The sequence below is a fragment of the Lathamus discolor genome, chromosome 18 (assembly GCF_037157495.1).
Source record: "Lathamus discolor isolate bLatDis1 chromosome 18, bLatDis1.hap1, whole genome shotgun sequence".
Classification (NCBI taxonomy): Eukaryota; Metazoa; Chordata; class Aves; order Psittaciformes; family Psittacidae; genus Lathamus; species Lathamus discolor.
In genome coordinates, this window is record NC_088901.1 from 3,221,220 (window position 1) to 3,248,978 (window position 27,759).

Sequence of the window (27,759 nt, forward strand, 5' to 3'; positions counted from 1 at the left end):
TTGGGGTGGATTAGGGATGGGGCTGTGTATGGTTCCCTTGCATGGAGCGGGTATTCCTGAGATGTGCAGGGAAGGGAAAGTGTTTTTGCTATCGCCCCTCTGCTGATCCCCTCTGGGATGGCAGAGGAGCTCCCAGCACTGGGTCTTCCTGGGGCTGCCTGCACTGGGTGCCCCAGGGTGCAGGTGCTCAGAGCATCCCAGCTCCTCCTGGGCTTGTTTTAATGGGGAACCACTGAGTTTCCAGTAAATGGGAACAATCCCTTGGCCAGAGCCTCCAGCAGGCTCTAAATGAGGGGTCAAAATGTGGGTGGAGGGGAGGTTTTCCCAGTGCTGACGATCCTGGGGGACCCCCAAACCACTCTCCCAACCCCATGGGATCCCCCTGCTCCGCAGCATGGGGTTGTGGATGCGCCCATGGGAGCTTTCACTTGGGCAGCTCAGTGGGGTGGCAGGGAGGAGGACAAGGGTTTTTCAGGACACGCATCCCTGGGAGCACTCAGGATGCGGCCGCTGCTTTTCATTCTGGTGCAGTGCCCTGGGAAGTGGTGCTGAGCCGGGAGGGGGCTCTGAAAGGAGGGGGGGGAAAGGGCAGCAATTAAATACCTTCCCCATGTAGGGCTCAGGGTGACGGGAGGAGGAAAGTACATAAAGAGCCAGGGGGAAGATCTACAAAGCTCTTTATGGCTTCATTCACCCTGAAAGGGCTCTTGCTGGTTACACCCTGTGCACTGCCATTGCTCTGGGATGATTCCTGTGTGTGCAGCGTCGGGTCTATCCCTGATGGAGCAAATGCTGGTGGTGCTGATGTGATTTTGGGAGTGATGTTGTGGGTAGGAAGCCATGAGCGCGGCTGCCTCCTTCTCATCACCAGTGCTGCGGGCAGGAGGAGGAGGAGCAGCTGCTTTGATTCAACACCCCAGGGTGAACCTGTTGAAGGACAAAGCAGAGCCACAAATCAGACCTGGTGCTGAGGGCCTTGAGTTTGGGGCTGTTGGGAAGCTGCAATGAGCTCATAAATCTCCTCTGGAGTGTTTTGCTGTTGGAAAAACACTGATGTGGTGGAATGGAAATGCACCCCTGGAATACACTCGGTGGTAATAAATGGTGCACTGGAAACGTGACATCCTGACCCTGTCTCCCACTGGGCTTGCCTGGCCCCTAACTGGCTCCCTGCATGTTTGCTGTTCAGTCTTAAAACCTGTGGAATAACCCCTTGGACCAAGGGTGCTATGGACACCCCACTGCCAGTGCAGTGATTGAGGTCACCCTGAGCGCCGGTGCTTGGGCTGTGCTGCTGGGATCAGCTCCTACCCGGAGTAAATAACTATGGATGCAAAAGAGGAGCCAGGTTTCTTTACGGTGCATTTAGTTCTCTGGCAGCTGAGTTGCCCCAGTACCCCCTTCCCTATGCCAGAGAAAAGCTGCTTATGCAATTTCTGCTGTTCCCTTTATTTGCACGCTTGCCAGGAGGAACTACTATTCTTATTCCTATTACCCGTAAGTAATTGTCATTCTCTCTGTCCTTCACCCTTCCTCCCAGCCATCCCCCTTGCCCTGCTGCTCCAAGTCCTTTTCTCTGCCTGAGTACACTTTAAGCCTCTTTGGCTCAGGGAAAATAATGCTGCTGAGCTTGTTAGAGACTGAAGGCAGCGTGAAAGGGAAGGGTCAGTGATTCCAGGTTGAATTCTGGATTTTGGCAGTGTCCTGGCCCAGCCAAGATGCCAACATGGGCTCAGATCTCTGATTGCTCCGTCGCCTGTTTAATCCCTGCTCTGGCTTCTTGGGAGTGTGATGCTCAATCAGTTTGGGTTGGTTTTGCCTAAATGTCTTGAATTTGGATGTGAGGCTCTGTTCCAGTGAGAGCTGCTGGGCTTTTCCAGCATCTTCATTAGGTGCCTAATGGGGCACAGGAGCAAAAAGCCTCCCTGGTAGGTGCTGAGCGCATGTGCAGTCAAGGGGGTTCAGCCCATGCCTTGCCGTGGATTTGGCCCCCAGCAGGGTTGTAGAAGCATAAAGTGGTTTGGGTTGAAGGGACCTTAAACCCCTTGCCACGGGCAGGGACCCCTTCCACTGGAGCAGCTTGCTCCAAGCCCCTGTGTCCAACCTGGCCTCGAGCACTGCCAGGGATGGGGCAGCCACAGCTTCTCTGGGCACCCTGTGCCAGCGCCTCAGCACCCTCACAGGGAAGAGCTTCTGCCTAAGAACTAGGTGATATTGGGGAGGGGATGTTGAGGAGGAGGAGCTGGAGTTGCTGCAGCCAATGAGGGATGCTCCATATGGGGCTGCAGCCAGCCTGGGGCACCAGAATACCAAAGCATGATGGAAATAATCCATCCTGCTCCCTGGAATAACTCGGTAGCTTTGGGGGGGGGTGGGATCTCATAGCACCATGGGGTCAGTCCTGCTTATTGTGTGCTTCTTCCCCTTCCTCCCCTTTGCATCCTGCAGAAAACCCGTCAACATGACCAAGGCCACCATTAACTACCGCCACGAGAAGACACACATGATGAGTGCCATCGACAGGAGCTTCACTGACCAGAGCACGCTGCAGGAGGACGAGCGGCTGGGGCTCTCCTTCATGGACACCCACAACTACAGCAACCGAGGTAAGGACCGGGAGCTGCAGCATCCCCTCTGCTCCCATCCAGGGGTCCCAATACTCCCAAAATATCCCAGTCATTCCAAGTAGCAGGCACTGCACCTATTTTAGCCTAATGTGCGTGATGTGTTGCAGGCTTCTCCCTGCCCTGCCTAAACCTGCAAGGACATCAGTCTCATCAGTGCCTATAGTAGCTTTTACTATCATCCATCACTTGTGGGTGTCTCAAGCTGGGGCTCTGCATCTTGACCTCTCAAAGCAGAGATCTGAGCTTGTGGCTGGAAGGATTGAGGCCATCTGGGGCTCAAAACACTGGCTGCAGCCCCCTGAAGCTGGGTGAACCCCAACTCTTCACTTATGCTGAGGTTGAAAGCTTTGCACCAGCCTTCACCCAAGCACACCCAGCATGGTTCTGCTCCGTGTTCTGCACAGCCCTGGGCTTCGAAGGGTTAAAGAGCCACCACGTTGGCATCAGAGGGAGACTGATCATTTAACACCCACTGGAGGATGCATCTCCATGCTGATTTAGTTGTAAAATAACTCCTTGAATGCCCCAGTTTCAACCATATGCTAATAACATCTGTTACAGTAACCTCAAGATGCTGCTTACGCACACGGCTCTTTGCCGCCGGCTGCGGGATTAATACACTTCGCGGCATTGTCTCATGGATAATAGGAGCCCAGAGGGCAAACTTTGCCTCCTCTCAATACATCTAGGTGTATTATTTTCCAGTTATTGTTCCTGAAAGGCTCAAAGCCTCTCAGGGGGCTGAGCTGGGGATGCTGCTCCTCAAATCCTTTAGGGAAGGGGGCTTTGGGGCTCCCATCCTCTCCCTTGCTTTGCTGCTCCTCATCCCTCTGCTTGGTAAAGGGTGGAGGAGGAGATGTGGGGAGCTCAGGCTCTGCTGTGGCATCGTTAGTTAGTGAAGGTACATGAATGGGGTGCTCCGTGGCTGGGGGGCTGTTCCCCACCATGCCTCAGTTTATTTGCATTCAAAGAAGTCACTGATCCTCATGGACACCTGAGCAGGTCCTCAGCACGTGGAGCTCTTGGGAACACCTGCAATTAGTTTCTCATTAAAGCCAGTAGCTGGTGAGCCCATCAGCGGGGCCGCAGGGTGCAGCATGGCCCTCCCTTGGGGTGCTGTTGGCTCAGCCGAGTGGTGGCATCTTGGGTGGGAGATGTTTCTGGTTGCAAAGGCTGGAGCATCATCCCCTTTGGTGCCTGCTGTGTGTATGTGCCTGCGCCCATGGTGCACCCACATTGCATGGGAGCGCAGGCAGGGGCGAGGGGCTGCTCCTTGCATTCGAGCAGACCAAAAAAACCCAAATCTGGGAGATCTGTGGGCGAGATGGCTCTCTCACAAGGGTGGTTTTTAGAAGTGTTGTTAGGGGAAACCACATCCGGGCTGCACCGTCTTGCAAAGCTGCTTCCCAGCAGCATGTGGATGGCATTCCAGGCCCGGGTGCTGTGGGATCCGTGCCTGCCACATCTCTTGGCAGCAGCGGAGAGCAGCAGGTTTTGTGCAAACGCGGATTTCAGGATCCTGTGTGGGACCTTGCCCTGACAAGTGAGGTCTTAGTCTGGCTCTGCTGGTAATGACACAGCAGAGGCATAAACCAGGTAAATACTGCATAAACCTCCCCATTAAACAGCAGCTCCCTTTGTGTCAGTGCTAGGAGTAAGGCGCCGGTTTCTAGCAGTGAGGAAAATTACCTGTTAAGCCGGGCTGGAGACTTTGGCAATGTGATTGTTCAAGTCAGGACTTGGTGTATTTGAGCACGTAGCTCTTACTTGTCTGCATGGGAGTTAATTGCCTCAGTCAATGCAAAATAAGCTTATTAAGTTCTGGTTTCTAAGAGATCTGCTGTGGTCCTAAAAGGCTGTAATGGGCATTTTCAGCTTGTGATGTAGGATGAGCTGCAAAGAGCGCAGAGGGGGCTCTGCCTGTGGTCCCCAGTGAGAGACTGGCTGCGGCACCAACATCTCCAGGTGTCCTCTCATCCCTGTGTGGGTGCGAGGAGGTGACGGGGATGTGGTCCAAGGCTTTGCTCCCCTGATGGCCCCTGCTTCTCCATCCCCATCCGCAGGTGACCAGCGCAGCAGCGTGGTCAATGAGTCCAGTAGCCTGCTGGGGGGCTCCCCACGCCGCCAGTGTGGCCGCAAAGGGTCCCCGTACCACACCGGGCAGCTCCATCCCGCCGTGCGGGTGGCGGATCTCCTCCAGCACATCAACCAGATGAAGACAGCAGAAGGCTATGGCTTCAAGCAGGAGTATGAGGTGAGAGCACCTTCCGCTGGTGTCTTGGGTAAGGCAGGAGGTGGGATGGACAAGGTGGCACGGGTAGGACCTGTGTGCCAAGGGGAAGATGCTCCAGACTCAGCTGCAGTGCTCCGGGCAGCAGGAGCTGGAGCTCACAGCTCTCTGGGCAGGTATTATCAGCATGTGGCATATCCATGGGTCTGGATCAGATCCCTGCTCCTGGCAGCTCAGGATTTAATCAACAGCTTGAAGAGGTCCCTGAGATGAGCCCAACCAGCCCTGCCAGCCCGCACCTCTCCTGCCTGCAGTGCATCATCCTGCCTCTCCTGCAAGGGCTGGGGATGCTTCTCCCTTCCTCGTGTCCTCCTGGCCGTAGCCTTAAGGACAGGCAAATCCTCTGCAATCTGGCAGCTCTTGTGTAGATCCTAGGACAAGGGGGAATGGTTTTATACCGAGATGAGCTCTTAGGCAGAAGCTCTTCCCTGTGAGGGTGCTGAGGCGCTGGCACAGGGTGCCCAGAGAAGCTGTGGCTGCCCCATCCCTGGCAGTGCTCAAGGCCAGGTTGGACACAGGGGCTTGGAGCAAGCTGCTCCAGTGGAAGGGGTCCCTGCCCGTGGCAGGGGTTGGAGCTGGATGAGCTTTAAGGTCCCTTCCAGCCCAAACCAGTCTGTGACTCTATGAGAGGACATGGGAGAGGGTGACCGCAGGTTGTTGGTTGCCCTGTGTCCACCCCACCTCGCTGGGGCAGAGCGTGTGTAACAGAGCGCGCTATTGCCGCTCCTGTGCCGCAGCGCACCCGGTGGGGTTGGTTTCCCGAGTCCTCGGTGTCCCACAGCTCTTGCAATTGGAATTTCCCAGTGAAATTAATGCCTGGCTCTTTCAAGTGCACGAGCTTTTGCTTTTCCTTCGCTCCCCTTTCATGTGTTGGACAAACCAGGGCTTGCGATAATCGTTAGTGCTCCTTGAAAAGCTGCTGTATGTTCTTGGAACTAGTGATTTGAAAGCACTCAGATATTATAGGAGGGGAGCAAACATGTAATTTCCTTCCACTTTCCTCCTCTTACACCAATCTAGGAATGTTACTGTTATTACACAGAAACCTGTTCTGTGCTGGGGAGCGAAAGGGGCTGGGGAGGTGGAAGAAAAATCCACAACCAACCCTGGGGAAAAAAAACCAACCCGGCAGTGTGTTATTTGCTGGAAAATGGGACATTTTGTGGATGCAACAGAACGTGTGACTGGGAGAGTGTTCTATGGAGCTGGGGCTGCAGGGCACAGGTGGTGGGATGGAGGGGCCATCCTGTCTGTCCTGCTCCTCAGGGAGGTTTGGAGCTGGAGAAGGGGGACCCCACAGTCTTGCGCTTGGGTTGTGATGGCCATCCTTTCCTTACAGAGCTTCTTTGAAGGCTGGGATGCTTCGAAGAAGAAAGACAAGACCAAAGGGAGGCAGGATCATGTGTCGACATGTGAGTGCCTTTAGCAAAGGCTTAGACACCCCAAAGGGACTTGACCCTGCTGGAGACAGGATGCTCCTCACCAGCTCTCTCCAGTCAGTGTGGCACGGCCACATTGCCCCCTGCTGTATTTAATGCCATGGGTTAGTGGTGGCCTTGGCAGTGGTGGAGAACAGCTGGACTTGATGATCCTAAAGGTCTTTTCCAACCTGTTTGGTTCTATGATTCTGTGATCTCTGGTGATGTTCCTGCAGGGATGGAGACATCAAGCTCCAGGAGCTCTGGCGCTCTCCACCAGAGACATCAGGGAGATCCCAAGCCCTGGGACCCATGGGTGACACACTGTCTCCATGCTCACAGGGGTGCTGATAGTCCCTTCTCTCCTTGCTCTGCAGACGACCGTCACCGGGTGAAGCTGCACCCACTGCTGGGTGATCCCAACTCTGACTACATCAATGCCAACTACATCGATGTAAGTGGGGATGGTGCCTGTCACGGGGGGGGTCTGAGCTGGAACAGGAGCTTCAGATGGACCCTGTGGGCTGTCAGGGTCTGTCCAGCAGCGTTTGGAGGAGCTCAGGGTGGGCTGATCCGTGTATCCCTGAGACGCACCGTGAAGAACCTGCCTGATCTATTTGTGTTCATCAGCAATGTCTGCTTGCTGCGTGTCTCCCTTCTCTGCTCTGCTCTGTCCTTCTGTCCTCATTCCCTCTCTTCTCCCCTATTCAATCCTCTCTTCCCTTGCCTGCTCTTGTGGCCAGGGATCTCCATCCTCTATGGACGGAGGATGCAGAGGTTGACAAATGACCAGCTTGGGGATGCCTCCTGATCCTGTCAGTGCATGTGGGTCAGTGCAGAGCTCAGCCCTTATGTCCTCCAAGAGTGATGTCCCTGTCACCTCCTGCAATGCTGAGACATGGGGAGGTGCAAGAAGTGTCACTTGGGCACAGGCTTGAGCATCTCATGGAAGCAGCAGCAAATCCCACTCTTCCTTCCTGCATTGAGGACATAGTATGTTAGTGGTGGCCTGATGCCACCATGATGGGTTCCGTGTGCCCAAGCAGCATCCCAGTGCCTGTCCCCTGTCGCCTTGTGTCCTTTCTCCCCTGTGGCTCTAACCTGTCTCTTGTTCTGTGCCTCACTAATGGCTCTGTCTGATCTTTTTCTCTCTCAAACCTGTGTCCCAATGGGATCGTTAAGATTCGGATTAACCGAGAAGTAAGTAGATGGTTTCCCTCTTCTCCTTTCTGCTCCCATCTCCTCCCAGGCATCATACTGGGCAGTGTGGTATTAAATAGCATTAGGGAGAGGCAAGGCTGGTCCAGGGAAGGGGGAATTGAGGTCTCCATAGCATGTCCTCTATGGGGTGGTGAAGAGCAGAGCCCTTGTGCTCAGGTTGAAGTCAACCCACAGAAATCCCCTGTGAAAGGACCCATGGTGGGATGGAGGAGTGACCGTTACCTCCATGTGTGTGATGTGCTTTAACCCTGCAGGACCCATGGCCAAGGTGTGGGACACTGGGTCCCTGGTCCCTTTAGCGGTGGCCTTGCTGGGATGCACATCTTGGGCTGGCACATCCCTGTTAAGAGCTGGGAATGGCCCCAGCAAGCAGCTGGGATGAAGGAGGGAAGCGGGGCCATCACTCAGAGCCACGTGGCTGCTGTGGGATAGGATATCAGTAACAGGGCTCTCGTGGTAGTGGTACCACGCTACCAGTGATGCTGGTGGTAGCAAGAGCTGGGATAAAGCTGGTGGATCCTGGGATTGCCTGCAGGATGCTGCTGGGGATTGTGGTGCAGAACAGGGATGAGGATTGGACTTTACATGAGCCTCTCATTGCTGTGGGAGGTGCAGGGTGGCTGCTGGGCAGCCTCCTCCTGCTGCAGTGGTGGGTAGCACCGCACGAGGGGAGTTGCTACCAGTTGGGTGCCACAGTCTGCCAGGGCTGTGTCTCAGCACCTGAGTATCCCAGTGTATCCCAGTGTTCCCCAGCTTGGGACTGATGTCTCTGCTTCCCTTGCAGGGCTACCACAGGTCCAACCACTTCATAGCCACACAAGGTGAGTTGCTGCCTCCATCCTCACCCTGCTCTCTCAGCCAGCAGCTCAGCAGCTCTTGATTCAGCAGCTGGGTTTCATTGCCAGTGGGATTTAACGTTCCATGCTTAAGAAGGGGAGGGAATGGGCCAATTTGAGGCCAAATGTGGAGCAGCTCCCACCCTTCCTGCTGCCCCATGGTACTGCACAGCCATGGAGGAAAAGGGTGAATAAATGGTTTGGGGTGTTAGGGCTGTGGAAGCAAGAGGGGAAACTTGGTGGCATCGTGGTGCTGCCGTGGCCAGGTTCTACTGGTGCTGCCTGATCATGATCCTGAGGTTGAGGCTGAGGATGAAAGGTGGCCTTTCCTTCATCCCACAGGCCCCAAGCAGGAGATGGTGTACGACTTCTGGCGCATGGTGTGGCAGGAGCACTGTTCCAGCATCGTGATGATAACCAAGCTGGTGGAGGTGGGCCGGGTAAGGACCACATCCCATCCTGCTCCCTCCGGACTCCAGCTCTGCCAGAAGCCTCCTCCACGGAGCCAAACCCCCATCCCATCGTCTCCTTGCAGGTGAAGTGCTCCAAATACTGGCCGGATGACTCCGAGATGTACGGGGACATCAAGATCACACTGGTGAAGTCGGAGACGTTGGCTGAGTACGCCGTCCGCACCTTTGCTCTCGAGAGGGTATGGACCTGCTCCTGCCCTCACAGGGGGAGAACCGACCACCTCTGCCCTCTACCCATCACTAGACTGGCATCTACCAATACCCTATTTATTACCCTAATGTGGGGCTTTCGCCCTTGCTTGAGGTGCAACTTCTGAACCCTGGGGGTACCGGTAGCTTCTTCTCTTTGTGTTTTCCTTTCCTCTGTGACCTACACTGGGGTGAGCGGCTCAGCCTTGCTTTGGTTTGGGTTGTGTTTGATTTCCATGGAGCATCGTGTAGATGTGACAGAGGTAAAGGATGCTTCTATCCTCCAGGCTGGAGCACAGGTTATGTGCCCATCACTCTCCAGCGTGGTACCTGGGGATGGTACTGGTGGGATTTACCCCTTAATCTATAGGAATGTGAAATGAGTCTAGTTATAGGGCAGGTAGCAAAGGTGCTGATGAAATGGACCCGAATGAGACCTGTGGCAGCCTCCTCTTCCTCTTTGGCTGATTCTTAACCCTCTTACAGCCAAAGAGGAGGGAGCTGTGAGGCTGCTGAAGTGGTCCGGGTTCATCTGAGCTGGCAAAGTCGTGGATTCACAAGCAAATTCCATGCTTTTGGGGGGGATTTCCCTCCCCGAACCTCCTCACTCCATCTCACCCTTCCCTTGCAGCGGGGCTACTCAGCCCGGCACGAGGTGAAGCAGTTCCACTTCACATCATGGCCTGAGCACGGTGTCCCCTACCACGCCACGGGGCTGCTGGCCTTCATCCGCAGGGTGAAGGCATCCACGCCGCCCGACGCGGGCCCCATCGTCATCCACTGCAGGTACCTGTGGGGCAGAGCCAACTGTGGGGGTCTGGGATAGGGTTTGGGGGGTATGGATGGCCCTGGCAGGGATCAGGCTGTGTCTTAGGTGGGTGCTCAGCATCTGGCTCTGAATGATGCTAAAATCAGCAGGGTGCAGAAGCTGCCCAGAGAAGCTGTGGCTGCCCCATTCCTGGCAGTGCTCAAGGCCAGGTTGGACACAGGGGCTTGGAGCAAGCTGCTCCAGTGGAAGGGGTCCCTGCCCATGGCAGGGGTTGGGACTGGATGAGCTTTAAGGTCCCTTCAACCCAAACCAGTCTGTGAAACGTATAAATGGGGTTATAGCAAGGGAAGGCTGGGCACTGGGTTGGATGCCCCTCTACTGCCCAGCACCCGTTACCGCTGACACAGGACTGGTGCTGATGGTCAGGATGCTGGGTGTGGATATCCACAGGATATCCAGCAGGATACCCCCAGGGCTGTCCCCACTGGGCCAGCGGGGCTGTGAGGACACCAGTGGCCCATCTGAGCAGCAGCAGTGGCTTTCTGTGCCCTGAGCAGGCAGGGGTTAATGGTTCTTCCTCTGCTGGGCAAACAAGGAGGAGCTGATGAGTAGGAGGGTATTTTATATTTCTTTTATTTGATTTCTCCTTGTCAACTGCCTCATCAGTATTCATTCACCAGCCACAGCGCGTGTGACGAGTGCCCCTAGCCTGTAATCACTGATAATCACCACGAGTGATTCATCAGGCCCAGAAATTAGGATTTCATTGGAAAAGACTTTGTAGGAAAGGAGCAGGGGGAGCAAGTCTGTTCCCAACGTGTCACTGGCGAGTCACAGCGTCGATAGGTCTTTGTGAGTCCAAGCATGCCGGGATTTGGGATAGCTTTGCTGCTCTGGGCATCCTGCTGGGCTCAGCCTTAACCTGAGGGTGGGAATATTGAGACCCACTCAGTACCAGGGCACTCTCAGGGCTTGGAGCTGAGCATCCCTCTCAGCCCTCTTGGGATGGGATCCCGGAGGACTGTTGGCACTCAGATGGTTTAGTGGGTGGTTTTGTTGCAAAACCCATGGTTTTTTTGCTGTCTTAAAGTAAAAATGAAGCTTAGACACAGGTGCCCACCCTCTCCCTCCACAGCCTGCCCATCACACACACAGTGATGTGTTTGGGTAAGGGGTTTAAGGCAGAACTGGGCTGTGGTTAGGGATGGGTGTGAGGTCCTGGCAGCCCTGGCCAGACCCACACAGACCTTGCTGCGTGCCCGCTGGTGTCTCAACCTGCGTGTGGATGCTGTGCAGGTGGGAATGTGTTTGCTGTGTTTTCCTCCTCCACCCGCAGTGCTGGCACAGGGAGAACTGGCTGCTACATCGTCCTGGATGTTATGTTGGACATGGCCGAGTGCGAGGGTGTTGTGGACATCTACAACTGCGTGAAGACCTTGTGCTCACGGAGGATCAACATGATACAGACGGAGGTGAGTGGATGTAATGGACGACCATGGGGCTGGTGTCACCCCACCAGTTGTGGGGTCTCATTTCCTCTCTCTTCTCCCCCCCCCCCCCCCCAAAAAAAAGGAGCAGTATGTCTTCATTCACGACGCCATCCTAGAAGCCTGCTTGTGCGGGGAGACCAGCATCCCCGCCAGCGAGTTCAAACCCACCTACAAGGAGATGGTGAGGATAGAGCCTCAGAGCAACTCCTCACAGCTACGGGAGGAGTTTCAGGTGAGCAGCCCCAAAGCCTCTCCGACGCCCCATTGCTTCTCACCCTCCCGGTGCCCACCACCACCAGGACCAGCAGTGGGCAGGGTGCAGACAGGAGCAGAGCTCAGGGACCTCGTGTACCCACAGACCCTGAACTCGGTGACTCCCCACCTGGACGTGGAGGAGTGCAGCATCGCCCTCCTGCCCCGCAACCGGGAGAGGAACCGCAGCATGGACGTCCTGCCGCCCGACCGATGCCTTCCCTTCCTCATCTCCGTGGATGGAGACAGCAACAACTACATCAACGCGGCCTTAACTGATGTGAGTGTGCTGCAGGGAAGGAAGGGGCTGGTTTGGGTTGTTCTGGGCAGCTTTTCACTGCAAAACCTCATTTAGTGTGAATTTACTGCCTCGTTTTGCACAAGGGCACGTGGGAAGCTGTGTGGACCAACGTTGTGGGGTCCTTCTCCCCTTCTTTTATGTAGCAGCATTTTGCTTGTCTTGAAAGAGCTTTTCACCTGCTCTTGCAAGCTGCAGACAAAGGGGCTTCGGTTGTTTTGCAGTGAAAATGGAGCACAGGAGGGAGAGGAAGCTCTGGAAGGGGTTGGTAGCATTGAGTCCCATGTGCTGCCAGCACCCTGCTGTGCATCCTCCTGCCCATCCTCCTGGTGCAATTAGGAAGCTCTGAACTGCTCCCAAAGCCCTGGTGCATCCCCCTGGTGCAGTCAGAAAGGACACCCGTGATGGCAAAGCAATTTCCTACCTGCTGACAACCACAAAGCAGAGCAGAGAGGATGCTGCAGGCTCTGAGCCCTTTTATCACCAAAGCCGCTTGCCTCTCCTTGAAACGAGCTGGGGTGCTTTGCACAGGCAGCGCTGAGCCCCACTGCACCTTCCCTGGTCCCACCTGAGCCCTGGCACCAGTTCTTCACCCCATTTATCACACTGCATCTTTGTGCAGAGCTCGTCTCCCTGGTACCTGCTCTGGCAGCAAAAAGCCGTTTGTGAAGCCTGAGGAGCAGCACCCGCTGGGCTGCAGGCTTTGGCTGCCATGGGATGGGAGCTTTGTTTCCAGCTTGCTTGGTGTTTGCGCATCCATTTTGGCTGTCAACCTCCCTGACCCTCCCTTAATCTCTGCTGCAAGGTCAGAGAATAATACTGATTTTATAGGCAGAAAAATCCCCTTGGAAGAAGTTTTCACTGTGGGGGTAAAACCCTTCCCTCTTTGGGGGGAAAAAAGCACTAAAAAGGCCCATTTTCTCCAAGTGCCTCAGTACTTTGCTCTGTCTGTCCAATGGGTTTGTGCTGCCCAGCATCAGGCCTGGTCAGCACCTGATGAACCCCCCCTCAGCCCCCCCTCTCATCGCCTTCCTCAAGGGTAGGAAGCTCTCACCAAGAGCAGGGGTCTCGCTGCTGCCCCATGGCCAGGGCTGGGGGAAAGGTTTGCAAAGGCATTTGCAGGAGCTGAATGAGGAGGTTTTGCAGCAGGCAGAGCACTCCCTGTTAGGAGGGAGCTGTGATTCACAGGCACAGACGTTTACTGCTCTCTTCCTGTACCTGAAGAGGCTCGAGCTGAAGTGTGTTAATGCATAAGCCTGATTGATTCAGTGTTGAGCTCGGCTGTGGGCTCCGCATCCTTTGGCAGGCCGGTGTCAGGATGACCAAGGGGACAAATCCTGTCCAAAGCATGAAGAAGTGCAGTAATTTATGATTGCTGGAGGTGGAACTGGATGATCTTCAGGGTCCCTCCAACCCAAAACATTCCATTATATTCTATGATACTGATTTATTTCACCCTTCTTCCTTCTTGCAGTCTCCGGGGACCTTTGATTTGAGGGTTTCCTTTTCTTCCTCCAAAATAACATTGAGCCAAGGGCAGTGGTTGTCTCTCTGCTGCTCTCAGTGCCTGGCAGCACTGGAGCACTGTGGGTGGGGGGTGATGCCATGGATGATGCTTTAATCCAGAGCCAGGGTGCAGAGCTCAGGGCTGGGGCCATCTGGCAGCCACCGCTTCTGCTGGTTCTTGGCTCAAAGGTGACGTCTTTGCACACATAGCTAGGAAAGAGAGCAGAAAGCTCTCATCCTGACCAAGGGCAGGCATCACTCTGACCTGCTTTTATAGCATCCCCCCAGCACCAGGGCTTGGAAGGGACCAAGGCTGTGCCGGGGAGGCCAGCTCTGCTCCAGGGTGGCTTTGGTGCCATGAGCACCACTGCCACGTCCTTGATGGTGCTCCTCTTCCCTCTTTGCAGAGCTACACCAAGAGCGCTGCCTTCATCGTCACCCTGCACCCGCTGCAGAACACCACCACCGACTTCTGGCGGCTGGTGTACGACTACGGCTGCACCTCCATCGTCATGCTCAACCAGCTCAACCAGTCCAACTCCGCCTGGGTGAGTGAGGGCTGGCCTTGGCCTGCTCCGTCCCCATCACCCCTGCAGTGCTGCAGCCCCTGCTTTGCTCCTTCCCCTCCGCAAGGGGAGGTGGGACTGGCTGCAGCATCCAGGATTTACCCCCTGGAAGCGCATGGCTAAGGATGCGCTCAGCAGCAAACCAGCCTGGCTTCGTTGCACTGGCGTTCTGTTGGAGCTGCTTTATTGTACCACGATCGTTGTGGATGCCCGAGGGAGACACAAAGTTAACAACAAGTATAACCTTGTCATTGTAAAGAACTAGGTTTTATCCTCTTTTCTTTACAAAGGGGAAATGGAGGCACAAGGGATTTCCAGCTTTTATCTTCCAAGGGCGCTGGTGGCTTGTGAACGCTGCTGTATAAACCAGCCTGCTGCAAAGTGGCTGTCCCGTGGGATTTACAGTGTGGTGGGATCTGCCAAGCTGGAGGAGAGGTGTTCCCTGTCACCCAGGGGGTTGGAGACAGGAGCAGGGGGCCATGCTTAGCCTTGCTTTGCTCTCCGGGTGCCCTGCTTCCCAGGGGAATGCCTGGATTGCTCTTGCTGCCACCAGAGCAGATATAAAAGCCCGTTACAGGTCTGTAATGTTAATTCAGTGAGGAAACTTACTGGATTTCTACATAAAATCAGCATTATAGACTCTTAATGGATGTCTGAAGACTTCATTAGCTGCCTTATTTTATGAGTTGAGATCACATATTCGATGTAAATGACCCAAACCAGCAGTTGTACCAGTTGTCACAGGGATGTGGATGGATGCAGCCCCAGTGCTGACTGGTGTGTAAATACGATAAACATGCTGTTACTTATTTAGATATATTGAAGTACTGGCTATGTGCAGTTATCCCCATCCAGCACCTCCTGTCTGCGGCACAAGCATCAGCTCTCAGCTCACCCCAGCTGCAGTGGACCACAGCAAGATTGATTTGATTTCTCTCTCCCAATCTCTTCTTTCATTCCATGGCCTAGATATGCCCTTCAGCCTCCCAGGAGCTGCTACTCTCGTGCCATCCTCCCCCAGCTCCCTGATGTGGCCATTGTCCCCTGCCACCATCCAATGGGAACTTGGCCATTTTTCATCATTATTCAGCCCTGCCTCACTCCCCGGGCATCTATTCCTTAGGGATGTCTCTGTTACAATATTTAGCTGGATCTTAAATGTTTACCAGTTTAGGAGCAACAGGTAATAAATCACCCTTTACAGCAGGCAGCTCCAAAAGGTGACTTGGAGGGTATATCCCTCACTTGAGCTCCACGTTGCCGAAGGAAGTTTTAATATCCAAATTATAGTTGTGAGTCCAGAAGGCTTTGAGATCTTGGAGATTTATAGCCCCTATTAACAACCAATTATTTCTCAAAGCCATTTGCCGTGCAGTTAGGCCCAAGCCGTTAGGTGACCTGAGATGCTAAATGCCCTGTTAAAGTGAGGTGACAAACATCATATATTCCGTGTCGATGCTGGTTTCTCAGCTGTCACAGTGTGAAAACAATCTCATCCATGACCCTAGGACCCAGCCATCCATCAGTGCCATGGTGGACATGTGGAGGGGGAGCAGGATTTGCTCCTCGGCCCTTTCCTGGGGTTGATGGGATGTCATGGCCATGGGGTGAGGGGGGGGACTCTTATCCCACACTGTTGTTGCTGATGATGGAAAAACAGCTTCTAGAGCCAGTGGGGTTTGAGAGCAGGCTTGGAACAACCAAGTCCTGCTCCATCATTGTGCAGGATCAGGCCTGTGCTTGCTGCGGCCGAGGCAGGACCCATCCTGCATCCTCCTGGACCAGCCAAGTCCACCTGCAGGAGCACCAGATGCTGTGTTTGTGTAGTGGGAGAGGGCTGTAATGGGTGCTGGGGGTGGCCTTGACCTTTCAGCTTTGATCCCTCACTAAGCAAAGGGATCCTCTGCCCATCAGTGCCTGTGGGCCCTGTGGAGGGTCCAGCATCCTGTCTTGGGGCCACCCCTGGTACCAGCAGCCCCTCTTGGTATCCAGCACCAACTACTCCAGTTCACTTAATGGTGCCTGTGATCCACGATGTCCTTTCCCTGGTGATGTTCAAGGCCAGGTTGAAGAGCCTGGGGCACCATGGTCTAGTGTGAAGTGTCCCTGCCCATGGCAGGGGGTTGGAACTCCATGATCTTAGGGTCCTTTCCAACCCAAACCAGTCTATGATTGCTGTGTCCTAGTGCATGTTCCTGACCATGGTGAGCTTTACTTCTCTCCACAGCCTTGTTTGCAGTACTGGCCTGAGCCAGGGCTGCAGCAGTACGGCCCAATGGAGGTGGAATACGTCTCTGGAGCAGCGGATGAGGACATCGTGTCCCGTCTCTTCCGAGTCCAGAACATCACACGGGTGAGGGTCTCTCCTCTGGCTCCATGGGTTGGGGGGCTTCGTGTGTGTCTGTGTGTGCCCAGGTGGCCCATGAAGAGGTGGCTTCACTGCAGCTTTAAATCTCAGCCAAGAGGCTGAGGACAATTCCCCAGTGGAGGCCATCGGCCAGATGGGAATTACGGAGCTTGGAAGAGGGCACATGGCTTGGCTGGGAAGGGAGCTGGGGTCGTAGGGGATAAATCCTGATTATTTGGGCTCTTAGCACAGAGGGGTTTGGTTCACTACTGGGAGCATCTGGCATCGCTGGGTGTTAGCACAGAGTCCTTCAGCAAGTGCTTTGCTCTCAGGTGGCCGGGTGTGCTCCATGTTCGATTAAAATGCAGTGTGATTGAAATCGCTGGATCTAAGGAGAGATTTCCTCAGGGAGCAGATCGCTGGCAAATGCATGGAGCTGCTCCTTGCCAAGCCTTGGCTGGAGGGGAACCAGGAGTTGGGGGTGTCACAAGTCCTCCAGAGCCAGACAGAGCTTTCACCTGAGCTTCAGATCCCAGAGCTTTCCTTCCTGGGCTGTCAGAGGCGTTCGCTCCTGGTTTAACTCCACTTGTGTCATCTTCCCCCTTTGCCTTCCTGGCTTCCAGCTGGAAGCAGAGACTCGAGCCTGGGTTGGTCAGCCCATCCTGGCCATATCAGAGCTCCCAAAAGGGTCAGAAGAACCCCTGTGTGTTTGGGGTGTGCTGGTTGGAGCAGGCACCAAATGTCCCCAACACCCACTCCCCAGGTTGGGGCTCCCTGTAGAGCCTCAGGAATACCTGGTCCTGATGGCTGGAGATGCTGGTGCTCACCCCATGCGTCAGGCATCTGGAAGTGGGTGAATGGAGCCTTCTAAGAGCTGAAGATCCCCATCTGTTTCTGATGTCCCCTTTCTCCTCCAATGCTTGCTCCCAATGTGCACCACCAAGCCCCAGGATGTGGCTGGAGTGTGTGACCCATGGTTTCATCCCATCAGGTACTCCTGATGCTCCGAGTACTTCTTCATCCCTGGCAGTGCTCAGGGCCAGGTTGGACACAGGGGCTTGGAGCAAGCTGCTCCAGTGGAAGGGGTCCTGGCCCATGGCAGGGGTTGGAGCTGGAGGAGCTTTAAGGTCCCTTCCAACCCAAACCAGTTTGGGATTCTATGGTTCTGAGCAAATACATCTGTCTGCTAAGTCCTGGCCTGGTTTAGCTGTGTGGATGTAATCCTCCTCCTGGAGCCTGCTAACCAGATTAGGTTTCAACCCTAACCAGATTACCAGGGTGTTAAGGCGTTCTTCCACCGCTCCCCTCCTCTGTGGGTGGCAGCTTCTCATCAGCCTCCTGGGTTACAGCAAACACAACAAAACCACATCCCCTGGGACCTTCTGCGTGTGAGACAAGGATGTGATGGAGAAGCCTTGGGGAGGCTCAGGGGTCTGGTAACAGGTTTGGGGCGATAGAATCAGTCTAAGATGCTGTGAGTTGGGATAAACCATGTCAGTGGAGCTTCCCCTGGGCGGGTTGGGGTGGTGGAACCAGTGTGAGCTGTGGAGGAGATGCTGAACCACCCCTCTTAAAGTACCAGGAAAGGGTTTTTCCTCTCTTCCTTTACTATGAATGTGTGGTAACCCCTTCTTGCTTCCATCAACCCTCCACTGGTGACCAGCGAGGGCAGCCCATGGGTTCGAGCTGATGAGGTTTGCTTTTCTAGTTGCAGGAGGGGCACCTGATGGTCCGGCATTTCCAGTACCTGCGGTGGTCGGCGTATCGAGACACCCCAGACTCCAAGAAGTCCTTCCTGCACCTCCTGGCCCAAGTGGAGAGGTGGCAGAAGGAAAGCGGCGATGGCAGGACCGTGGTGCACTGCCTGTGAGTGTCAGCTGGAGGGGAGCAGGTTCTGGTGCTGGGGGAGATGCCACCAATGTATGTGTCCATAGTTCTGCATGGAGAACCTCTGAACAGCTCTCACCAGGGTGACTTTGTCCCCATGGTGCTGCTCACAATGTGAGTTTTGGATGGGGCACCTCATGGTCACCATGTCAGATGTCCTCCATGAAGTGGATGCTCACAAAAGACCCGTGTGTGCTCTCCTCAGATGGGACCTGGCACGTTCACAGATGGGGAGAGGCAGCAGGCGAGCCTTTAATCAGGAATCAGTTACACCCTCGTCTGTCTTCATTAGCTGAAGGAGAGTTTGAGAACATGCTTTATAAAACGCTGGCATCATGTTCTCCCTTCCTCTCCCCATTCCCCTTTTGCTGACAGGGATCAGAAGTGGTGCTGTGGGATGGTTTCAGCCTGGGATGGAGGGGTGGGATGTGGATGCTTCCTCCAGCCAGCACTACCCAGCAGGTTATCAGCCCAGAGGCACCCTGAAGATGAGGAGAGGGTGGTAGAGGGACACAGCGGAGCTGGTCCATGGCAGGGCTGGTAGCTGAGCCCAGAAGCCCAAGATCCAGCCCTGATGGTCCAAAAAGGTGTTTTCGTGTTCTGTGGTGGCTCTTGTGAGGGCCAGAGTGCAGGATCACAGCTCCTGCCACTACGTGGGTCTGGTTCAGGTCCCCCACTTTGGGAGGATTCTGGGGTATGAGCCCCTGCACCAGGACATCTTCTGGGATGCAAGGATGGATGGAGAAAAGGGGGACTGTGGGAGCACCAAGATGCACTTGTGCCATCTTCTCACCCCTGACACGTGTGCTTCTCCCACCAGGAACGGAGGTGGCCGGAGCGGCACCTTCTGTGCCTCCACCATGATCCTGGAGATGCTCAAGTGTCACAACATGGCAGATGTTTTCTATGCTGCAAAGACCCTCCGCAACTACAAGCCAAATATGGTAGAGACCTTGGTAAGCACCAGACACCAGCAGTGTCCCTGCATCCCTCCAGCAAACACCTTCTCCATCCCAAACCCTGAGGAGCATCATGGGCATCCTCATGCAGAGGGTGTCTCGGTGAGCATGCCATGGGCTGGGGTGGACAAGGAGGTGAGACAGCTCTTGACAGCAGCCTTGGGCTTGTCTTCATCTCGCTGTGCCCCCATGCCCTTGGCATCAGCAGTGGGCTTGTTGGAAATCCTTCACCAGGAGGAATAAGGCAGGTTCCCATTAATTCATGAGATGTAATTGTAGTTCATCAGAGGGCTTGTGAGCTGGGAGCAGCTCCGAGGTGGAGTCAGAAAAATTCCTGCTGGAAGTGTAAACGGGAACTGCATTTTGAGTGGGATTAACTGGAAAACTGCTGGGAGCAGCGATGGAGCCACGTTTTGTGATGATGAGGCTGGAGGTGGCAGCGGGTCAGGGCAAAAAGCCCATGTCCTATTTCAGGCCCTTGATAACAGGATGGGAGACGGACATCACGTGGAGGGATCCAGGTGCCTCATGATGTTTTAAAAGCAAGTCAGCTGGAAATGTTTACCCTGTTTGGATTATAAAATCCCTGAGTTGCAAAATGAAATGGTTTTGAGGAGGGGATATGATTTGCATTAGGAATTAAAGTGGAGGAGAAGGTGAGGGAGGGGAGAGGGGGCCAGAGGGAGGCATGCAGATAATGGGAAGATGATGTGACAAGCATGAAGCCACCGGACCCATTGGGCTAAATTGCAAGGGTATTAAAAGAGAAAAGGCAACATTTCACATCAGGACGCCAACAGCCTCCAGCCTCACATGAACCTGGACCAGCTATTCTGGGAATCTCAATCCACCAGTCCCTGAGAGGCCGGATCCTCGCCTGGTGTAAAGAGCTTCAGCGCAGTGCAAAGCCGCTGTTTCACGCTGTCCCATGCATCTCCCCCTTCTGTTTGCCCGTGGGGTTTCTTTCTGTAAGATGATGAATGGAAACAATCCCTGTTCTTAATCCAGAAAGCATTATGTCCTTTTCATCTAAGCCCTTGCAGCCTCCTCCCTTTGAAGCCCTTCTCCACCATTGCCCATTCCCACCTGGGGTCCCTGAGCAGCCACCCCTCCCCATCAGGGATAACGGGATTGGTGCTCAAGCTGCGGTCCCCATGGTGCTGCTGAGGATGCTGGGGCATGAGCTTTCCCCTTTCCCTCCCTGCTGTCGCACCAGGAATGCTCCCACCTGATAGCCCAGCACTTGCAGCAGCATCAGAAACCTGATTGATTTGGGTTGGTTTTTCCCTGCTCTGGTTAATTTTGCTTGTTGGATGCTCAAAGGAGCAGCATCTCATGGGGATGGGCACTTCCAGTGTTGGAGCTCCTCTGGAGCACTGTGAGTTGTATGAGGGCAGGAGTGCAGGAGAATGGGTCCCATAAAGGAGGACAAGGATGGATGAGGCTGCCTTGGCAAGGCCCATTTCAGTGATTTCTGCTGTAAAACCAGGACCCAGCCATGCAGGACTTTCGCTTTGTGATGCTGGGGAGACGGAGGGGGAACAAAGGGTGGGAAGACGCTGACACTGGCCATAGGTGGCTTGGCGAAGGGAAGGATGGGAATGTGAGCCCAATCCTTCCGCAGGCTCTAGGAGGACCTATCCCACTCACACCCTTTGGCTCCAGCCTGGCCATTGTGGGTGGGTCAGGTTTGACCTGAGCACCAAAGTGCTCCAAGTGCTTGGAAAATTTGGATTTTGGGAAGTGAAAGCTCCTGGGGCTTCCCTTCATGCCTCTTCCCCCCACGCAAAGGAAACGCACAACCAACCAAATCCTTGCTAGGGATGGAAAATGGCTCTTTGTTATCTGCAGCGAGAGAAGCTGGGATGAGGAATTACCGGGGCAGGGCAGCTCCAGTAATGCCACACCCAGACTGTGGACGAGGGAATGTTTGGCACATGGAATACCTTTGGATCTAGGGGATGGATCATCCTCCTTCCACAGCCATGGGTGGTGGTTATGTCAGGAGTGGAGTTTCTCCAGGCTGTTAGAATCACAGATTGGTTTGGGTTGAAGGGACCTTAAAGCTCACCCAGCTCCAACCCCTGCCACAGGCAGGGACCCCTTCCACTGGAGCAGCTTGCTCCAAGCCCCTGTGTCCAGCCTGGCCTTGAGCACTGCCAGGGATGGGGCAGCCACAGCTTCTCTGGGCACCCTGTGCCAGCGCCTCAGCACCCTCACAGGGAAGAGCTTGTGCCTAAGATCTAACCTGAACTTCCCCTGTTTCAGTTATGAACCCATCACCCCTTGTCCTGTCCCTACAGTCCCTGATGCAGAGCCCCTCTCCAGCATCCTTGTAGCCCCCTTCAGACACTGGAAGCTGCTCTGAGGTCTCCACGCAGCTTCTCTTCTCCAGGCTGAACAGCCCCAGTGTTCTCAGCCTGGCTCCATACAGGAGCTGCTCCAGCCCCTGATCATCCTCGTGGCCTCCTCTGGCCTTGCTCCAACAGCTCCATGTCCTTCTGATGCTGAGGACACCAGAGCTGCGCACAGTGCTGCAAGTGGGGTCTCAGGAGAGCAGAGAGAGGATAGGGATAGCTTTGGGGAATGGCTTACTTGGGATCATACGGTTCTCTCTTCTCTCTCCCAACAGGAGCAGTATCATTTCTGCTACGACATAGCACTGGAATATCTGGAGTCCCTGGAGACCAGATAGCACCTCGCCGGGAGAGGGGCGGCAAGGGCTTGCGCAGGGGTCGTGCCACCGCGCGGTTCGCGCTCGGACGTTGCGTTAGAGCTGAAGGTGAAGAGGAAAACAGCAAAGGACCCAAGGAGAAAACCCAGCAGATGAAGGACAACGGAAGGACCCGGGGACGTGTCGGCTGCTCCCATCTTCATCCTCCGCTCCCCGCCTTTCCTTCCCACCCTGAGCGTGTCTGAATGGCCGCGGATTGGATGCTACAACTTATCCTGTCCCTGCATCGCTTTGAATCACAGGCGTGGGGTTGGTGTGTGCAGGATGCGGCCCTGTGGCGCTGCCTGGGCATCTCCAAAGCAGCTGGAGAGGAGGGCAGGAGGAGCCGAGGCCGTTTCCCAGCAGGAAGGATGGAATGTTGGAGAAGAGATGTTGCTGTTTGAGTTGTGCGTGGCATTGAAGCTGCTCTTCTGAGGAGTCCCGATGGGCGCTGGCAGGTTTTGCCCTTGGTGGGGACATGCTCTGAGCTGGAGCAAAGACCCTGAGAGGAGCCCGTTTCTGCCTGTTCTCACCAGGAGTTTGATCTTCACGTTGTTTAGTTCTGTGAGTTGTCAGCCTTTGTGTATCCAGCCCTGGACAGAGCTGGGATGAGGGATGGGAGGTGGAGGTCAGGGTGTGCAAAGTCCCCCTTGCAGGGACCGACCCAGACCCTTCCTGGTGCCTTTGCAAAGCTTTTCAAACGATGGTTCTCTGCATCTCCAAACCATCTTCTCCATCTGTAGCAATCGATTCCTCCTGGGCTGACACAAAGGTACCAGCCCTTGGGTCCATCTTTAACCCTTCCCTTGTGAATCACTGCATATGATACATCTGGTGCCTGGAAATGAAGCCCTCAGAATGTGGGTCCATCCTGGATGCTGCCCTCAGGCAGGCGTCCATCGATGCTGTTTGGCTTTTCTTGGTTGTTCTGGGGCTGGCGAAGTGGGATGATCGCGTTTGGTGATGCTGTTGTCGTAGGGTGAGTGGTGCTGAAGCCTTGAGCTTGGTAGTTGAAGGTACCTGATACTTTTTTGGCTTCATCTTGCTACAGGCAGGTGTGAGATGTCACCTTTTCTGCCTGATATTGTGATAATTACAAGGGTTTCTGCTTAGCCTGGTTGTAATAAAGCTGTGGTCAGGGTTTTCTCTCCCTGCAAGTGGCCTCAAGAAGGTATAACCACAAGGATGCAGGTCTGGGGTCTTGATGAGAGAGGAGGAACTGAGGGGAGGCTGCTTCTGTCTCGAGGGCCAGGCAGAGCCTTTCACTTTGGGGTCATTTGGGGGAGGATGGAGCAGAACAGATGAGAAACTGTTCACTGTATGCTGAAGGTTGCAGGCGGGCAACCCTGTCCTTCATTCCCCCCATCCTTCATTCCCCCCATCCTTCATTCCCCCCATCCTTCATTCCCCCCATCCTTCATTCCCCCCGTCTTCGATGTTCCCTCATCCTCCAGCCCCATCTCCCCAGGGCAGGGGAAGCTTCCCCATCCTGCCTGCCTGGCGCCTGGGGATCCCTCTCCCTGGGGAATTGCATTCAGATCCATGCCATGACTGAAAGACGTGGAATCTGTCTTTGAGCCTTGGATGAGCAAACCCAAGAGCAGTTTCCATCCGTGTTCCCAGGTTGGAGGAGAGCAACAGGATAAATCTCTGTCCTCTCTCCACCTTAGGGGATGTCCCACCCGCTGCCCTGCAGACACCCAGGGGTGGTGATGGGGATTTCAACAGCAGTGGGAAGTTTGGCCCAGGCACTTGGATTTCTTGCTGAGTAATTGCCATGGCCTGACAATAACTTATTCCAAGGGCTATGCAACGTCATTCCCCTTCTTTCCATCCCTGCTGTCTAACCTTGCCATGTGCCCATGCTGTCTCCTGACCAAATAGTCTTTTGACCCCACCAGAGCCTGCAGAATGGTCCCATTACACCAGGACCTGGTAACACCGGTACTCGCATCACAAGCCTTCACTTGGAATAAATCAGTGCTGTTTTCCCAATCCCCACCTCTCTGTGGCTGGGTCCGTGCTGTCCTAGGGTGCTGCATGGTGGGTGCAGAGAGGTCCCCGAGTGCAGAAATTGTTTGGTTTTGTGTGCAAATGGATGGGTTGAGCCTCTGAAATTCCTGGGGATGGGATAATGTTGGTGCTGTTCAGCCCCGGAGCCTGGAGAGGGGCTGGAGGGATGCTCATGCTTCATCCCAGAGCATGGGCTACCTGCATCCTTCGCAGGGATGGAGCATCCCGCAGTCCTTCACAGGTTAAGTGTTGTCAGCAAGAAGGCAAATTGAAACCCCATTTAGTCCTAAAGAGGCAACAGAGACTGGAGGAGTTGTATATATGTTTTAAAAGGGAGATGATTATTTTTGTTTTAATTCTTTTTAAACCTCCTTGCTGGATGTCTCTGGGTTTTTAGGGCATCTCTTCCAAAAGGCAGCCTTTGAAATCCAAGTGCTATACAAACCACCGTGTTCTCCATCTCCTACTGAGCTGCTCATCTGACAGTGAGGCAAGGACGTCCTGTACATAGAAATATATATATAGAAATATATATATAAACCTATAAATACTGTTCTTAAGATGGATGATGGTTATTGGTATTACAGATTGGAGTGGTGCTTTTTTTAATAATAAAAATAAAACCATAAAAAAAGAGGAAAACATTAAAATGCAGGAAAAAAACCCAACAAACCACCAACAAGCAACAAAAACCCAGCAAATTGAAGCAATTTTTGTCTATATGCAGCAAAAGTAACCCTGAAAGTTGGCAGCATCCAACTATGGGACTTGGTACCATGAGGCGGCTCCACGGCGGAGGAGGATGGTGCAGTGGGATGGAGGGGAAAGATGGTGAAGGAGGGATTGATGTGGATTGTACCACGCACATCCAGCTGTTGTGAGTGTTTCTTTTTTTTTTTTTAATTCTGATTATTATTTTTTTGCTTTCTTTTAAGGAAATCAGTTGCATAAATAAATGTTCCAAATTTGTGATGGCCTCTGGGATTTCTTTCGCTGGCTTGGGGCTGGGAGCTGTGATGGAGGTACCCGTGATGCAGGTGCCCCTGATGCAGGTACCCGTGATGCAGGTACCCGTGGTGCAGGTGCCCCTAATGCAGGTACCCGTGATGCAGGTGCCCCTGATGCAGGTACCCGTGATGCAGGTACCCGTGATGCAGATACCCCTGATGCAGGTACCCACGTGGGCAGCTTGTAGAGAAGACATCCACATCAACCGTATCTTGCTTTTGGAGGGTATTTTGGTAGAGTTACATTTGCAGGGCCAAATTCCAGGGCTGCAAAAACCTTCATGGCACAGAGAAACCAGGTTTTCCTATCACCATGAAGAGGAGATGGGGTTGCCTTGTGCTTGCAGAGCTTTGCTATGGGATTCTTCCTAGTACCAGTGAGAACTTGGACCTGCCACCCGGGGTGCCCACAACCTCATGATGGGAGTTTTCTCTTGCTGGGGAAGGTGTTATGGAGGAAGAAGAAACTCTTTCAGTGCGTTTCCCAGCTGGAAAATGAAATCCTATTGTAAGAAAAAGCCTTCAGGAGAAGAAAGCTCCTGCATTGTCTTTGGTGATTTCTTTATTACAAAGCAGCCTTCAGTTAAATGTGTTGTGATATTAAACACTTCCAGTAGCACTTGACTCTTAATTTAATGGAGACTTAGGGAAAAAAAAAATCTAATTGTCTTGTCAGGATTGTTTTTCATCATTAATGAAGGTTCCTGTAGGATGCAGCCATTGCGTTATCCCGCTAAATAATAAAAAGAGGGATAATTAAAATCAAGAGGCGCACTTGGGAAGGGCTCTGGGTCTGCGCATCACCCCTGAGCTTTAACCTGCCAGGGGGGAGACTGAGATGAGCTCTTAGGCAGAAGCTCTTCCCTGTGAGGGTGCTGAGGCGCTGGCACAGGGTGCCCACATGCACAGTGAACACGTTCCACTGGAGACCCCATCTCTCCAGTGCTGCAAATGCAGCAGGGGTAATTTAAGTAGCCTTTAATAGTCCTGTAATCCACGTGCTGATTGTGTCACCTCAGAAAGTCCCATCCAAAGGCTGAATGGGAAGATTTTGTGTTTCAAAATAAATATTTCCTCCCGGTGTGCAAAATATCTAATCATGTATTTATCCTGAAGTACTTCCCAAAGTCAACATAATTATTCCAGTCCCATTAAGTTTAATTTGCAGTAAATTATGCATTTAGCTTTAAGTTGAGGTTGCTGGTTAGAGTCAAGATAAAGCTTTTGCTATTTATAAAGCAATGGCTCAGTGTGGATGTTAAATACAAATGGTTGCACGAGCAACCCTGGCTCAGGAAGTTTGGGAAGGGTTTCAAATAGGGAGGCTAACAGAAAGGATCTGTTAAATGTGTGTGAGCACAGTCAGCGAAAGCGAGCTCCCAGACAGCTTTATGGGGGCTTGGGCTGATGAAGGAATTTTCCTTTGGCTGGAAAATGTGCTATTTTTCTCAGGATGTGGTTTGGAAAACCAAAGGAATCGTCGAACTTTCCTCCCAGTGTTGTGTCTGTGAGGTTCACGGGGCAGGGAAGAGGTAGAACAGCTTTCACCTGTGATTTATCGGTGATCTCGGGTGTCCCTGCAGATTAACAGCAGTGGATAATTGATCTTCCGGAGCAGCCTGAAGCTCTTTGAGTCAGTTGGAAACAGGATGGCCAACGATGGGTGCTCGGTCTGCCCTTCCGTGTCAATGGAGTCGCGTCTCCGTGTGCTGGACCCACATCTCCATCCTCTGCGCTTCAGGGTCAGTGGCCAAGTGACATTTTCCCATCCGGTCCCAGGAGGTGAAGAAGGTCATAGGGGTCCCTTCAATCCCAAAAAGCCTGCTTTGATGGTGCCAGTGGGTTGGAGAACTGCCCCTTTACCAGCGGGCAAGAGCAGAGGGGATCTGGGTTGGCTGCTTGGTGGCTCTTTGGGGGGGCTTTCAGCACAAGATCTCTCAGTGCTTCACCTCGCACTTCCTAAATGTGGGATGATAAAGCAGTCCGTGGGCTGCTCCCCCGTGTGCAGCATCACTGGAGGAGGGCTCAGGGCAGTCGCCTGTATGGGGCAGAGCATCTCCCATTGCTCAGTTACCCTAGGGACAACAATCCTGACATCCTCCTGCTCCCACATTGCTCTTGGCCAAGGCCAGCACAGTGCTTAGTGAAGCAGGACTTGCTCAGGGCTCCTGGGATGCTCTTGCTGCCCATTAACAAGGGCTCAGCTGGTTGGTAAAGCTGCCAAGTTCCTAAAGAGGAGTCACTCAGCCGTGTCTGAACTTTGGGCCTCTCTTGGGGGCAGTCAGAGATGAATGCACCCAGAATTACCAAGGACTTTGGAAAACGGGGCCCTGAAGCATCCCTGCAGGTCAGCAGCAGGATGAAACCATTGCTGGCACTCAGCAAAGTGCTCTGCGGGGAGCGTGGAGGCTGCTGCTGAAGGATCAGTGCAGCAGTGCCCGTGGCAATGGCATGGTTAGGTGACTTCGGGAGGCTTTGCCTGCAGCAGTGGGGTTTCAGTGGGCACCAGGGGCTGAGGCACGATTCTCACCCCATCGAGCCCACATCCCCACCTCCAGCGCTCACCTCCGGCCCCCTGATGCTCAGCTGCCAATTCCCAATGATTTTTCCCTTCCTCCTTACCCTTTCCATTGCCGTTGGAGGGAACTTTCCTGCAGCTCCCCCGGGTGCCAGCGCTGTTTTGTTCCCTAATTCGGGACATGAAAGCCGCGCTGCCTCCTGGCACCCGACGGGCTGTGTACTTTGCTCCATAGACCTCCAACCACCCCTGGCTCCATCCCCGCTGTGCCACGGCAGCGGGTGGCTTCGCAGGGCTGGCTTTGAACTTGGCTGCTGGTCCCCTGCGGGTCGCAGTGTTCAGCATCCTCTAATGAAGCAACACATGAGCACCTTGGGCAG

General features: G+C 53.9%; 1 protein-coding gene across 1 annotated transcript in view; it reads left to right on the plus strand.

The window, feature by feature from the left end:
- The window catches only part of PTPRU (protein tyrosine phosphatase receptor type U), a 57,972-nt gene extending 33,148 nt beyond the window's left edge, over positions 1 to 24,824 (plus strand). The window contains exons 15-30 of the mRNA XM_065697475.1: positions 2,449 to 2,606; positions 4,691 to 4,881; positions 6,257 to 6,329; positions 6,713 to 6,789; positions 8,341 to 8,377; positions 8,735 to 8,832; positions 8,928 to 9,044; positions 9,686 to 9,840; positions 11,160 to 11,295; positions 11,396 to 11,545; positions 11,672 to 11,845; positions 13,777 to 13,917; positions 16,163 to 16,288; positions 17,991 to 18,148; positions 18,990 to 19,125; positions 21,761 to 24,824. Coding sequence (XP_065553547.1) covers positions 2,449 to 2,606; positions 4,691 to 4,881; positions 6,257 to 6,329; positions 6,713 to 6,789; positions 8,341 to 8,377; positions 8,735 to 8,832; positions 8,928 to 9,044; positions 9,686 to 9,840; positions 11,160 to 11,295; positions 11,396 to 11,545; positions 11,672 to 11,845; positions 13,777 to 13,917; positions 16,163 to 16,288; positions 17,991 to 18,148; positions 18,990 to 19,125; positions 21,761 to 21,823 — 1,990 coding nt within the window. The 3' untranslated portion in view covers positions 21,824 to 24,824. The remainder of the gene's footprint in view (positions 1 to 2,448; positions 2,607 to 4,690; positions 4,882 to 6,256; positions 6,330 to 6,712; positions 6,790 to 8,340; positions 8,378 to 8,734; positions 8,833 to 8,927; positions 9,045 to 9,685; positions 9,841 to 11,159; positions 11,296 to 11,395; positions 11,546 to 11,671; positions 11,846 to 13,776; positions 13,918 to 16,162; positions 16,289 to 17,990; positions 18,149 to 18,989; positions 19,126 to 21,760) is intronic.
- The last annotated feature ends 2,935 nt before the right edge of the window (positions 24,825 to 27,759 follow it).